The sequence below is a fragment of the Mus pahari genome, chromosome 8, assembly GCF_900095145.1.
Source record: "Mus pahari chromosome 8, PAHARI_EIJ_v1.1, whole genome shotgun sequence".
Lineage (NCBI taxonomy): Eukaryota > Metazoa > Chordata > Mammalia > Rodentia > Muridae > Mus > Mus pahari.
Genome location: NC_034597.1, coordinates 89,951,244 through 89,967,347, shown reverse-complemented (window position 1 = coordinate 89,967,347; position 16,104 = coordinate 89,951,244). Strand labels below are relative to the sequence as shown.

The following is a 16,104-nucleotide window of genomic DNA, read 5'->3' as shown; positions in this document are numbered from 1 at the left end:
ACACACACACACACACACACACACACACACACACAGAGAGAGAGAGAGAGAGAGAGAGAGAGAGAGAGAGAGAGAGAGAGAGAGAGAGAGAGAGATCATGGATAAGAATAATTTATTTTGTAAAGCAAGACAGGCTACCATAAGTATGAAACAATTAACTAAGGGAAAGGAAGCGCTCTGAATGCTGTCAGTAGTAGCTACAAAGGAAAAGTTCAATAGAAGGCTAGAAAAGCAACTCATCTGGAAGATAGAAGAAAACAACTCAGTGGGAAAACGGAACAGTATAAAACTTTAAGGCATATGTTCTGGGAGCTCCACCAAAGGGCAAAGCTCCCAGAAGACACAGAGCAGGTTTTCAAACAAATAGTTAAAGAAAATATGTTAGAGCTAATGAACATGGCTTTCTAGATCTAAAAGACTCAGACAAATGCACATTTGAGCAGTGGATAAAGTTCACATTAAGGCGTGTCGTCATGGAGTCTCCGTTGCTTAAAAGGGGAAACAGTGCCAGGTACACAGAAGCTGTAGAGCCACAAAGCCTGTGAACAAAGGATGCCGATCAAGGGCAGGGGATGATGAAGGAAGCTTTTCAAACATCCATGTGAACTACTAGTGAAATGTAAGCACAGAATAGGGATATTTGTAGCTATGTCAATCAAGATGAACGCCATCCCAGCATCCCCTTTCTCAGAAAGTACCTGGTGAATGTGTGCCACCAAAACGAGGAAGAACACCAAGAAAGAGGAAGATGGGAGTCTAATGCCAGGGGCTTCAAAGGAAATGTTTAGGTTGATGGTGAAAAGGCTACCAGGAAGCTCTATAGATCCAGTCCAGGTCGGGCCAGGAGGACAAAGTTCTCAATACTGAGTTCAAAGATGAAGACTGTCACTGTTGGATCATGTGATGTTTGCCCACACTATGATCTGTTGGAAAATTTCGTGACTACCGAATAAGTCATTAACACCTTGAGAAAGGAAGAGACAAGACACAGGACGCCATCATATGAAATTGTGGAGCTATGTAGATGACCACAAACAGTCCTTACAAAGGCAGGATAATAAAAGTAAAAAAGACAGATTGAACTGGTGATAAAATGACATTGGAGGGAGGAGGAAAGAGAGGGAGAGAGAGGGGGAGGGGACGAGAGAGAATATTTGTTAAAACAAGCAAGAATACTTAATTCGTCTTCCAGATCCTGTCTGAAGCAGAAAGACTAAGGAGTGATACCACATGTGGCGTACTGGAAGCATCAGTACACGTCAGTGGTCCTCAGCAGGGGCGGGGGGCTTGCAACCCCTTTGGGGGAGTCCCCTGTCAGATATACTGTATGTCATATTTACATTATGACTCATTATAGGAATATAATCATAGTTCTGAAGTAGCAACAAAATACTTTTGTGGTTGGGGGGGTCCCCACAACATGAGGAACTTTATCAAAGAGACGTAGCATGAGGAAGGTTGAGAACCGCTGGCGTAAATCATCGCAGGACTTGCTTTTGGGGGTGTAGTTCCAAGTGTGAGAGAAGAAGGTGGTAGTACAACTTTGCATTGTAAGACTGGCTAGCAAAATTTGAGTTTTGGGACTTTGTACAGGCATTACTTGGATTGAAGATTAAAATAAAATGTAATTCCTTCCAACCTCCCAAATTGAACTCACACATATGTATGTGTGTATGTATGTATGTATGTATGTATATGTATATATATATATATAATTTATTAATATATTTGAGGGTGGATTTAAAAACAGCAAATATTTTGAAATGCTATATATCTCTTCTTTTTGCAGAGGCGCTGGTCCATACCTGACTTGTGTTTCTGGTCACTCTGTTTAGAAGCTCTCTGTGTCTCTAATGTGTCACCTCTTAAGACCTTGCGCATGATTGCTTCTCCACTCACCTCTGTGTTCTGTTTCCTCTATTTGGCTTAGGTTTTTTTGTGTGGAACGTGAGATGTCTGTTATGTTATGTCATGTTTTTTGGATTGCGTTGAGATGTCTACCAAGAGCCAGTCATTAGCAGTGACATTGACTGAAATCTAAGCTTATAAAATGAATTGATTTATTGGCATTATGGAATAATGAATAAAGCAAAACTAATAAAATATAGGAGGCCCTTTGGAGACTCTGAAGGACAGAACTCTGGTTTCTGTACAGGCTTAGCCAGTGCTCATGATTTTGACAAAATAAATGTTCAGGCTGGTCCTGAACTCTGAAGCTCATGCTGGCTTCAAATGTGGAACTTGTTTTTTTTTTTTTTTTTTTTTTTTTTCAGATTTAAATTTCATTCACCTTTTATTTCTTTTATTTATTTATTTATTTATTTATTTATTTATTTATTTTATTTATTTACATTTCAAATGCTATCCCAAAAGTTCCCTATACCGCCCCTGCTCCCCTACCCACCCACTCCCACTACTTGGCCCAGGCCTTCCCTTGTGCTGGGACATATAAAGTTTGCAAGACCAAGGGGCCTCTATTCCCAGTGATGGCCGATTAGGCCACTGCTTGTGGACGTTGTACATCGTGGTGCGGAGCCTAGTGCGCACCACGATGTACAACGTCCACAAGCAGTGATTCATGTAGACTTGAGCTTTGTACAAGGAGATAAGAATGGATCGATTCTCATTCTTCTACATGATAGCCGCCAGTTGTGCCAGCACCATTTGTTGAAAATGCTGTCTTTTTTCCACTGGATGGTTTTAGCTCCCTTGTCAAAAATCAAGTGACCATAGGTGTGTGGATTCATTTATGGATCTTCAATTCTATTCCATTGATCTACTTGTCTGTCGCTGTACCAGTACCATGCAGTTTTTATCACAATTGCTCTGTAGTATAGCTTAAGGTCAGGCATGGTGATTCCACCAGAGGTTCTTTTATTGTTGAGAATGGTTTTTGCTATCCTAGGTTTTTTATTATTCCAGATGCATTTGCAAATCGCCCTTTCTAACTCTGTGAAGAATTGGGTTGGAATTTTGATGGGGATTGCATTGAATCTGTAGATTGCTTTTGGCAGGATGGCCATTTTGACTATGTTAGTCCTGGTAATCCATGAGCATGGGAGATCTTTCCATCTTCTGAGATCTTCTTCAATTTCTCTCTTTAGGGATTTGAAGTTCTTATCATCAAATGTGTAACTTGTAATCCTCCTGCCTCAACCTCTCAAGGACTGTGATTACATTATATTCTGTTTTTACATATTCATTATGAATTGTGATGTTTAAAATACATTGTGAGGAAGGTGTGTGTCGCTTCCTTGGTATCTTAATGTCCTGCCCACATTTGCATTTGTCTGCGTGAGGTGAGACTTACTGACACGTTCACTGATCTTGTGCATGAGAAACCCTTGAGGCTGACACCAGAGTAACCCCCAATGCTTGAGGCATCTTTGTAGTTGTCCAACAGCTGAGTGGGGTACAATGGCAGTTTGGAAGAGTTGTGTGCTCTGTGCGCTGGTGGGTTGAGAAGCACATCTGTAGTAACCCGCTTAGGCGGAGTGAAAACCAGGAATTACCTTCTGAACGTTTCCTGTACAACTGCAAGCTGCATTCCTAATGATCCTGTCTGCGCTCTTCACACAGGGAGCTAACAGGATGAGAGGTCGGCTTGGAAGTGTGGACAGCTTTGAACGCTCCAACAGCCTGGCCTCAGAGAAGGTATCTATCTGGTCACAGCTCTCTGGATTACCAGACACTGCTCTTAGCCAAAGCCATGGTAAAACATGCATGCCTGATTATTTTGTGATGAGGTTTTTTGTTTTTTGTTTTTTGTTTTTTTTTTTAAATTTTTTAATCTTTTGATAAATAAATATTGGAAGCTCTGTTGTTTTAAATGAGAAGATGCTGGGTACCAGCAGTTTATTTTCCGTCTGGCTAAGATCCCTCCTGTTGGAACATGGTATGCCCTTCATTGCCTGACTCTGCTCTTTTGCTTTGCACTACAGATAATTTGCATATAGTGTTTGAGCAACTGTTGATTTAAAGTCAAACAAACGGAAGCATCCAGTTACCACCCTATAAATAGACACATACACACAGACACACACAAGACACACACAAGACACATTCAGGGCTGGAGAGATGGCTTAGTGGTTAAGAGCACGGACTGCTCTTCCAGAGATCCTGAGTTCAATTTCCAGCAACCAAATGGTGGCTCACAAACATGTGATAGGACCTGATGCCCTCTTCTGGTGTGTTTGAAGACAGCTACAGTGTACTCATATACACAAAATAAATAAATAATTATGTTTAAAAAAGACACATACAGACACAGACACATATGCAGACACACATAAACACACACATATACATGCATACACACATACACATAGACATAGACACTCAGACACACACAAGGCACACATATAGACACACACACACACAAAAGGCATATACACAGACACACAATATAAACACAGACATAAACACACACAAGGCACACACATAGACACACAAGATACACACACAACACACACATACGCAGACATGTAAGACACAAATACACACACACAAGGCATACACACAGACACACAAGACACAAACACACACACACAAGGCACACACACAGACACACAAGACACACACACAACACACACACAAGGCACACAAGACACAAACACACACACACACGGCACACACACAGACACACAAGATACACACACAACACACACACACACAGACACACAAGACACAAACGCACACACACAAGGCACACACACAGACACATAAACACACACACACAAGGCACACACACAGACACACAAGACACAAACATACACACAAGGCACACACACAGACACACAAGATATAAACACACGCACACAAGGCACACACACAGACACACAAAGCACAAACACATGCACACAAGGCACACACACGGACACACAAGACAACAAACACACACATGCACATGAGCCCCCTACTTGTTGTTATTCTTTTCCCGTGTTACCTTTTTTCCTCCTTTTTGTTTTTCCTTCTATTTCAGCGGCAACCTCATCATCTGTCTCACAGACAGCCCTATTGCGGGTTTCCTGTTTCCTGTTTTCTGCAATATGCAACTTGGGGCACTATCGACCTTTGGTGCCCTAAGAAAACCCTATTTTTTTTTTTTTTTTAATTAAACTTTTGCTGGCACCGGAGACCTGTTGGTATGTGTCTGTTATCCAGAGCCCGGCTCATCAAGCCATTTCGCTGTGGTGCCCGTTTAAGTAGCATACCTGACTGGATTGAAAGATTTATGTTGTCTCTTCACCGGGTGGGAGAGGCATTCCAGAGGGCTCCCTTTGGTTCATTTCCTGTTTTTCATGTCTTTTCAAAGAAATTTACCACAGGGATCATGCCACTGGACAGAAATATCCAGAGTGGAGGAAGATAATTCACGGGCTTTAAATTTATTTTTCCAAAGGCTTTGCACGGAGCCCCAGGCACCGAGGCACTGAGATACTGTTTTGATGGTCCTGGAAACGTGCAGAGCCATAGGTCAGAAGTTAGGAGACCCCTGCACTAGACTCCGCCCTCTCTGGGTCATGGCCTCTTCTCATCTCTCTGGCAACAATGGGAAGGCTATAGTAGCCCTAGCATTTTACCACAGCCCTCAGGGGAGGAGCATCTTTTCTTATCAGACTTCTTGCTTTCCTGAGCATCTTTTCGGATGCTCTGAGACACCTGCTTATCAGCAGCCGTGGGTTGTGGTGAAACAGATTAATCTTCACCGGGGTTGAGTAAAAAGAAAAACAGAACAGTTCTGTCATGAGTCAGGAAGACGCCAGGTCCCCTTTCACCGCTCAGTCCTGAGTGTCTGGTGTCTGTTAGCGAGCCCGGTGGCGGCAGACACCTTCCCCGTGGTTGGTTTCTGTTGTAGGACTTCTCGCCAGGGGACTCTCCTCCTGGGACACCGCCAGCCTCCCCACTGTCCTCCGCCTGGCACGCCTTCCCGGAGGAGGACTCCGACTCTCCACAGTTCCGAAGACGGGCTCACACCTTCAGCCACCCACCTTCAAGTTCAAGGAGGAAGTTGAACTTGCAAGATGGCAAGGCCCACGGCCTACGGTCCCCTCTGCTGAGGCAGAGCTCCAGCGAGCAATGCAGGTAGGTCCTGGCCTGTCCCCCACTATGGGACAGCAAAGTTTAATGTCATTCTGTTTGGGTCACTTTGGAGTCAGGGTGGGTTGTATTTCATGCTTTCACAAGACGTTAGGGTTCAGAAGAAGCAGGAAAGTAAGGGATGCACGTCTCTCAGTTAAGCGAAGAAGGGTGAGGCTATGATAGTCCCCAAGAAAGTCCTAACATTTCAAAGGGAAGCTTTCTAATTTTTTTTTTTGCCCCAGAAATAATAGAGAAAACACAGCATTCGATTGTTTTGCTCCCCTCTCCCCAATGCCCTGACACATATTACATCCTGTCTCTCCAGTGCTGGCTCCGAGGGAGTCACGCAACATCAATGTCCAGCCTACAGCTTCTTGTCAGCCTGTAGCCACATACCAGGTTGAGGCAGATGTCTAAGCTCCCTTCACACAGGAGAGAACATTTGGCTGTCTTTTAGTAAATTAAAGCGACGTATGACAATTACTACACATTTTATCATTTTATCTAAAATGATACCTATGAAATAAATATATATATATATATTTAACAAAAATTATTTGTCATCAGGTATGACAGGGTAAGGGTAAAACATGGAGCTTTTTCCTATTTAGCTCAGATTCATGTTTTGCTGCTGTTCCCCCCCCCCCTCTCTCCATGTCTTTCATGTGGACAGAGGGATTGACTGTCCATGTCAGTCAGAGACATAAATAAAACTATCTGAAGACAAAATGTCGTATAAAAAGGCCAATTTTGCTATGAAGCGTTATCAGATTTACTTTTCTGTTTTTTTTTTTTAAATCATGTTTTCTTCTCATGATACAGCCTTCACTGCTATTTTCCGAATTGATTTGAATTCCAAAAACCAAACACACAGGTTATCAAAATAAAGAAAATCAAAGCAGTGAATTGTCTTTAGAACCTGTGTGTGTGTAGATTAAGTGGTTCATAAGCAAACCAAGATTTTATAAATAATTACTCTATTAGTTTTTTCTTAAGACAATAACTCTTTTCACCCCAAGAGCAAACTATTGTCAAGAATAAAAGGTGTAAGTCATTTTGAAAGACAAATGATATCTTTTCTAGTTCTTCCCTGATTTCTCCAAAGGTCATATCATATACTTTCAAATAATTTCGATCATCGTCAGTATAAAAAGGTACCGCTTTATGTTAATTAGATGCATTCTGTGCTGAAAACCCCTTGTTTATTAACAGAGCCGTGGGGGAGATACAGGGCTTTGGATTAACAGTGCCTCAGGTCTACATAGGAAATAACACGAATATAATGTTGGATAAGTCAGAGATATTGAATATGGAGACTGACATCTGCCAAACACGCTATTCACCAATACATAGAAGGGCTTGTATCTTTAGAATAGTTAATCTTTGCATTACTCATTATCAGTTTATCCTCAGGTAAATTGTCTTCCTGTAATGATTTGTGTTTTCCTACCCTGACCCTTGACGTCTCTTCTACAAGTAAACAGATGTTTTGTCCCCAAAGTGTTAAGAGATACAACGTGTGAAGGGGGAAGCTTCAGTTTAGCCACTGAGCAGAGGGCTGCCTGCTCTTCTCTGTAAGTTCTGTGCAAGCTCTAGCTTGCAGCCCTTCAAGGAAAGAGTAAATTAGTAGCAAGTACCTATCTATGTGCTTTTTCTTAGTAAGTGTCGATTCTGCTGAAATGTAGATTGTAAGAGAACTCTGCTGTGTTTTCTGTACTTAGCCTTGTCCCGTCAGCCCGGCGCATGTACAAGGAGAGTAATTCTTCCTCCAGCCTTCCAAGCCTTCACACATCCTTCTCCGCCCCTTCCTTCACTGCCCCCTCTTTCCTGAAAAGCTTTTACCAGAATTCAGGTAGACTGTCCCCACAGTATGAAAATGAAATCAGGTGAGACCGGTGTGCTGTCTGCCAAGTGCCATTTTGCTCCGGTGATACATTGATAATGCTACTAAAAAAAAAAAGTGGCCGGTTAATTTCAGAGTGAAACCTGTGTGTCTGTGTGTTTGTTCTAACCTGATTCTAATGCGCTGAGTTCAATTCCTATTAATCTTATTAAGAAAAAAAAATTAGAACGTGTACTTAACAAAGCTTTTTGGCGATGTGATTATATCTTTTTGAATTAAGTATTTGATCTATGAAATGCCATCCTTAGCCACTATCCCAGAATCTAAACCTTGAGTGGTTGGAAACAAAACCTGGTGTCATTATGTAGTAAGAAAGCTTTTCAAAGTCTTGCTTCTGTTCTTTTTACGTCTCTGGGTATATTTTTGGCACCACAAAGCCACTGACTAAAGCAGCCATGCTAACAGTATGGGTGCAATATCTCTTTATTTGTGAGTACGTGGGGTGTCTCTAAGGCATTACTTTGACTTTTTTTTCAACGACCAGGTTTACATGTTTGAGTCTCATTGTATGCCATGGGATAGGCTCAGGAGAAGTCAGTAGAACATGAGAGAGATCTGAACCTCGTAGCTTTCCTTTCTGTTTTTGCCCTAGAAAATTTACATAACCCTCCCAGCATACCCTTTTTAGAAACAATGGGCTTTAGAGAAGGGCCTCTTTCTAAATTGAGATTATATTGGTTCTATAACTGCTAAGTGGATTATTGTCAGTTTATGGGACATGATAGGATACCTCTAAGGAGTTCCTGTTGGCTTAACAATCCCAATTTCCTTCCTATTTTTGTGTCTAGATGAAATCATTCTTTTTTTTTTTTTTTTTAACTACTGTGTAGTATTCTGCTTATTTTAGCATAGTTTATCTGCTTTCCTGTTGATGGAAGTGTGGGCTGTTTCCAGTTGTTTCATGGTTGGCAATCCTTGTAGTCAAGCAGGGAGTTGTGTATTGTCAGCCAGCATGTGTACCACTGATACCTTCTTGACTAGTCTTTTGTTTTCTTTTCTTGTAGATGTAAGGACATCTGAAAGCTAGTGTATAAGTAGATAGGCCTCATTCAATGCTTAGATTGGATACATCCTAGAGTTATTTCTGAGTGTCCTTTGTCCATTTGTGCTCCACTCATTCATGTTGGGTTAGCAGGATTAAGAATGTGAAATTTTCTTTTGCCTTAGTACAATGGGTTCAAACGGAATTTCTGGTGACAGAAGGCCAATAAAATAAAGAGCTTTCATGGGGGAATATTGTGAGAAAAGTTTCTGAAGAAGTTTGCATGAAATAGTCTACTATAGGTGCTGTGAGTACAGAACCAAGAGTTTCACCATCAAGGTATCACTAACACTGTCCTCTCACAGAAATACATCATTCAGTAAGTCCATTCAAAGGGTTTAACATAGTTGATGTAGGCATACAGGGAGAACCCTATCTTCCTTCCTTAAGTAGTGAACAGCCTTTTCTCAAAATGACAGCAAAAGTTGTTAAGAAGCTGAAGGGTTCAGCAGAGAATGGCCGTGCATCCGGCCAGTTCAGAGGTTGGCATTAATACAGAGAGGATACTTCTGTTGTTCAATGTAGGTTGTTTATTTGCCTTCCGGGATTCATGCTTATTTGTGGTTTATTTTTGATGCTTGTTTCCCATACCCCCCCCCCTATTCATCATGCTAATGAGAGGGTACTGAAGTCAGAAGGTGGGTATATGCACATGAGTTTGAGGTTGGCAAATTCCACTGTTTGGTCACTATGCCATTTTCAGTGTTGCCGTTGAACGTGAAGAAAAGTCCTCAATGTTCAGAACATTGAAGATTATAAGGACTTTTGGATGTTTTGTTTTTTTCTTCAATTGTGACAGATTCTAGACATTAGAGAATAGGTGCCCCCCTACCCCCAACTCTTTTCATTTAATAGCACAGAGTCAGTCGTCTGAAGTACAGTTTAGGTAAAACAAAACCCCAAAACCATTTTCACTGGAAAGCAGGCCAACTCTATGTCCACAGCTCAGTGGGTCACCAAGGAGAGAACACCATCATGTCAGCACTCACCTGTCCACAGTGGAAGCATACCTACCAGAAGTCTGGTGGCAACTCTCATTTCATAGATTATTGCTACCTTCTGAATTGCTGCTTTGGAGTGCTCACATGGGATGAGGGAACATCCTTGATTTCTATAGCTGCCTTCTTTTGACATTGCTTTGTGACAACCATTCTTTGCTGTAGGTGGCTGCAGTGCATCAGTTCTATGGCTATGTACTCTTCTATCTAATATATTACAACCCATCTGTCTATGCTCTTGTGCATGGACAAGATAGTTATTGTTGTGATAGTTATTGTATATATTTTCAGTTGTCCATGCATATGTATCATTAATGGATATCTTCAGAATAGAAATATTGAACAAAATGTATGTTCTTGGGTTTATTTGACTAACAAGCTGCTTGGCCATAAATATACTACTTATAATCTTGATGAGAATATATATTTCTGTTGTTTTGAAATAAAATCAAAATTATAGAAAATTACAAAATATTACAGGATTTCCTTTAATCCTTTATCTTGACTAATAATAATTTTGCTGCATTTGCTGTATACATTTACAAAACTCCGTGCACAAATGTAGATTCTTCAGTCTAGTCTATGTGTGAGTAGATTGTTCTTAATATATTAGGATGGATGTCTTTCCCAAGAATGATGACGTTTGAGAGAATGGTTTTAATTCAGTAGCTTCTGAACTCTACATCTCTCATTATTACTTTTTATAGAGAGAACATCATGTACATACAATTACAATGATATCTCCAACTATTCATAATGATGAGGGAAGGAGGTATATAATATTATCAGCTATAATTTTCCTGTCACTGGGTACCTAATATCTTATTAGTTGCATAAATGAATCTCTAAATATTCCTAACTGAGTCGGGAATAGAACATAGCAGGATATAGGCTAATGACAGAGTTACATTTTAGAACAGGACTGCTGTTCTGAATTATTAATTCATGTGAGGGTACTGAGAAAAAGGAGTCAAGGTCTTTTGAATGTCACAGTTTGTTGGCTGATAGATTCATTTGCACAGATTTGAAATTGCAGCAGAAAAGGAGTACATGCATTTTTATGATTAATATCTTAGTTCGAGTTAATTTTTGAAAGGTTAATATTATTTTTCTTGGTAGCTGAGTCATGACTGTGCCTGATGATGAATGCTTTTATAATGGATATTCACCAAATACGGCATTTCCATTCCAGCAACAGAGTTTTCTGTGTTGGTGAGGAGTTGCTTTACAAGTTTTAAGCTTCTTCTTAAAAATTATTTATATTGAAGTTTGTTGATCAAAGTAAATGGTTATTTTGCAGGGTGATACTCATTGCTTCAATTCTATAATTTTTAATGAGAAAGAAAAGTATTGATGATGAAGTGTCTGTGGGATAGTTTTTATTTTATAATTCACTTGTATTCATTGATCGATCTGATTATTTACTATGATTGAATTAACTTGCCTGTGATTTATTGATGACTTAGGGAATGTCTTTCTAAATCCTGGTTTGGGGCATTTATCTGTCTGTGCTAATATCATTCCTGTTTTCCCGTTGCTAGACAGGACACTGCTTCAGAATCAAGGTGATTAACACTCCAAACGTTTTCCTTTAATGACTTTCCCTATTTCCCGGTGGTTAGCCGCATCAGTTAAGGATCCGGTTTTGGTTGTCTTCTGGATGCATGCTGTCATTCTGCACACTCTGACGGCTGTGGAAACACAAATTCGCTCTGCGGTGTGACAGAGATCGCGGAGAGCCCTGTACAATGTCATTGCTAGCTAAAGTCCTGTTTCTACTCTATTCTGCACTGAAATTCCTTTAAAGCCCAGGTCTCCAAGAAAATTCCAATTGAAATTTAAAGTTGCAACAGTGAATTAGCTGGTAGACAGGGATTTATATGCATATGAGGAGGATTTTTTTTTTTTTTTTTGATCCCAGGAAGATAGAGAAACGAGCATCCTGAGGAAGCATGCCAAAGCAGGGGCATCTGGGGAGAGACATAATCTCCTCCTCCTCATCCTAACTGCTCGCAGGTTGGGTCCTGTGAGACACTGCTGACACCTTGCCGATGTCCCATTGGTCACAGTCAGGAAAGCACCAAGTTCCTGGCTATGGACAGGAAGGATGGTGGTAATACTGTCTCCTGGAGGGTCGCTCTTCTCTGAAAAACATCCGGAATGGTGCAGCCCAATGTCACTATAAGCATCCGCTCTCTGCCTGCTTTACTTTCCCTACTCTGCCTGTGTCACCAGTCTCCTGAGAAAACATGCCACCACCCTTTCAAATCCTAACACTTTGACTTCTTTGTCCTTGCAATAAAAGTTTTAAAGATTTCTCTAAAATGGGCCATGCATGAAGAGAAACATCTTCAGAGACTCATTTGGCCACAATGCTAAGATAAAAAGAGACCCTCCTGGGAGTTATAATTGATGGACCTTTTTTGGGGGGTGGGGTGGGAGGGCTGGTATTGTAGGATGACCATTTAAAGGCCATTTCTCCCATTTCAGAAGCCCAACAGAGAAACAAGTTCAGTGGAAGAGCAGTTGCCTAACACGTACAAGGCTCCGAGTTTAGCTTCTAGCACTGAAATGAAAAAGGGGAAAGAAGTTGTGAGTTTAATATAAGCGTTTTGCCTCATGTCTTCTGGGTTTGAATGTCATCTAGCCTACAGTTTTATTTCACATGGCATTAGACTGATTCTGGGGAAGGTTATATATATTTACTAGGTATGGTTTTATTTATCTTACATTGCAGGATTATGAATAAACAAAGAACCTACCTAGAGATATTTTAAACCCAATGTACAAAACACTTTTTCACTCTCTGCACTCAGGATGTGGAATCTAGAGTGTAAAACTCTCAATTCTTCTTTTCTTTTTCCCCGTGCCTTGTTCCACTGTCTAACCTCTCACATCTGGTCACACTCAGGATACCGTAGTGATTTCTGTTAGAGTGGCGGAATCTGGGTTCGGTTTAGTCAGTAAAGATTTTCCATAGCATGAGAGATGTTTGCCCAGGTGAACGCCAGAACTTGCACAGCCTGCGAGCGCTGCTGATGCAGTTGTAAATTATCAAGCACTGTGGGCCATGTCGGAAAGAACCAAAGTTTCACTGGTTTGTTGCCCTATGCAGGCTTCTTAAGCCATTCAGGGAGGGGCAACCTTTCCATGTTTGATAAGCAGCTGTTTTTTGGATTAGTGAAGGGTCAGTATTTGTCTCGACTTGTAATGCATTTAGATGCAGTAAAATGATTTAGATGAAGATTTTGCCAGTGGGCAGTCACGGGTTTGAAGTTTATGGTCCTTGGTTTTATTGGGTGCTGGGGGTGTGTGGGAGGGCCAGGAGACAGTTTGCAGCTCAGCAGAACATGCTGTAAATCTGGCAAGAGGATTTATATTAGTGTGAAGTGGATCTCTCTAGCCTTAGTAGGAAAATTGTCATGAGCACACCTTCATTCCGTCTGGTACCCAGTGGATTGATTCTTATTAATGCAAGCAAGCATGTAGTAAAAATTCTGTGTTCACAGAATCCCAGGGATAACAGTAGTTCATTAGATCAGGCTTCTATCTGCTTCCCCAAGGACACGTCAAACTGTCATCTTGAGGCATTAGTGACCACATTCTATCCATGTTTTATGAGTGCCGTCTGTGTTCAGAGCCTTGGTCTCAGTGGTGACCACCCGGAATGATGCATATTCTCCCTTCCCCTCTAGATTCCTCAGACTGTGGTTCTTGATTAATTGCACTTGATTAATTGGAGCCTAGTAGCAGGAAGTAACAAAGAATGCACCAACCTGCCAATGCTTGCAAGCTCTCCACACTGTCCTGGCTTCCTATTTATTTATTTTTAATTTCATAAATCTCAGGTACAGGAAGCCCTGGCATGCAATACTTTTCCTGACTCTGCCCCTATGAAGCACTTGACCTGACACATGCTTATGTTACAACTCACAACAGGAAGTGACCTCCAGGTCATATGGAAAACTAAGAGAAAATATGTGTATAATGTGTTTGATTATTTTAAAAACACATACATGTAGGTATGGTCTACCATGTTAAGGTATTTTTACTTCATCCTTTTGTTTAAATAAGCATACCTGTTTTGAATCTCATGTATTGCCCAACAAAGTAGTAAGGCATTTATAGGCGAGTCACTTGTGGTACTTGGGTTTTTAAAAGCCCTGGAGTGGGCTGGTGAGATGGCTCAGTGGGTAAGAGCACTCGACTGCTCTTCCGAAGGTCCAGAGTTCAAATCCCAGCAACCACATGATGGCTCATAACCATCCGTAACAAGATCTGATGCCCTCTTCTGGAGTGTCTGAAGACAGCTACAGTGTACTTACATATAATAAATAAATAAATCTAAAAAAAAAAAGCCCTGGAGCTTTGTAGGAGCGAATGCACAGGTCTTTCACATTGCTCTGGACTCTGGCCTGCCTGCCTCTGAGTTCAGGCTGCATTCCTAGTTGTCACAGGAAACGAGCAGGTTATTTAGCCTTTTTCTACCTAGGGTTTCTCACCAGCAATGGGAACCATAACACCCACCTTGTGTGTCTACTGTAAGGATGAAAGCAGCCACACTTGAGATGGTTCAGAACAGAGTACAGTACGTGGGATGTGTTCTGTCTTCCCCAGTGTCACCACTGCTGTAGACGACACCACAAGCAGTTTAGCTTTGACATTATCCTTGTCCTAAATCTTAAATCTAAGGAAGTTAAAGTGAAAACTAGTGTAGTTTTAAAGCAAAAAAGGCAAACAAGAGAAAGTTTAAAAAGACAAAAATGTTGTCCCTTATGTCCACTACTACAGTTTACCCTGAATTCCAAGTCAGGATATCAGAAAATCACTGTGCAATGTTTCATGGAGTCTCAGTTCCTTAAATGACCACTTTCACCGTGCACACTTCTGACCACATGCTGGTCTGGCAGTAAGCTGCTGTTCCTGCACATGCTCATTGCGTGGTTAAGCCTTTACCTGGGAGCTGCATTCCAATCGAGTTTCATTTCCTCTCCTAATAAGTGAAGCAGGGTAGCCTTCACCCCATTTCCAACTGCTTTTGCAAAGTGTAGGCTTTAATCTATGAGTAAAGGGTCCATATTCTCCTTCCTGTATTATTAGTATACAATTCAGACACTGAATTTTGGCAGTTGAATTCCACATATGGATAAAAAACATGCCTGCCAGTTCACTCACGTCACGGGGCTTGCAGTCAGACGCTGTGACGTGTGCAAATGTGTCTTAGTGGGCTGAAAACCAGGGTATTTTTATGACAGACAGCGTAAACGTTGCATTTGATGGACAACAAAAGTAACTCCAGCAAGGTAGCGTGATAGAAGGAAGGCAGGTAATATTCCATGGGTATTCAGCAGGACAGATGGGGAACCTTTGAACCAAAAATGCTGAATGGAAAATGCTTGAACTATGTCTCCCCCAAGCTGATATAAAGGCAAAGTGTTTCAGTGTTGCAGGGAGTTTTGAACACTGGTCACCGGTGGGGTTATCATCTATTCCAGGATCCATATCAAAGGGGACTTGAGTCTGTGAGATGTATGAATTAGCTACTTCCTAACATAAGACAGCTTGACACTTACAATATGCAAGTTAGCTCATACCTACATCCCTTTTTACCTTTAATTTAGTGAATCCAGAAGCAATATTTCTAAGAAGATTAAGCCCAGACTAGAAATAACTGTTCATGAGTCTAGAGATAGAGCTCATTTGGTCCAGTGCTTGTCCAGCATTGATGCAACTCTGGATTTTGATCTGCAACACCATGGTAACTGAACATAGCAGTATACAATTGTATCTGTAGCATTCAGGAGGTAGAGGCAGGAGGATTAGAAGTCATTCCAGGTCATTTCTGAACATATAAAGACATTGAGGCCAGTCTGGGCTACATGAAAGATCATCTCAAAGACAAAAACATATCAAGCAAAATTAGGAGGTGGAGTAGGAAGACAAAGAGGTGAGAAGGAAGGTAAAGAAGAGGAGGAGGAGGAGGAAGAAGAGGAAGAGAAAGAAGAAGAGGAGGAGGAAGGAGGAGAAGGAAGGAGAAGGAGAAGGAGAAGGAGAAGGAGAAGGAGAAGGAGAAGGAGAAG

At 41.2% G+C, this 16,104-nt stretch overlaps 1 protein-coding gene across 2 annotated transcripts in view; it reads left to right on the top strand.

The window, feature by feature from the left end:
* The window catches only part of Tbc1d4 (TBC1 domain family member 4), a 162,207-nt gene that overhangs the window by 122,812 nt on the left and 23,291 nt on the right, over window positions 1-16,104 (top strand). Inside the window, exons 9-11 of one of the 2 annotated variants that reach the window (XM_021203090.2) lie at window positions 3,580-3,654; window positions 5,858-6,084; window positions 7,803-7,967. In XM_021203090.2, the coding sequence (XP_021058749.1) occupies window positions 3,580-3,654; window positions 5,858-6,084; window positions 7,803-7,967 (467 nt within the window). The remainder of the gene's footprint in view (window positions 1-3,579; window positions 3,655-5,857; window positions 6,085-7,802; window positions 7,968-16,104) is intronic. The other variant, XM_021203091.2, reaches the window with a different exon arrangement.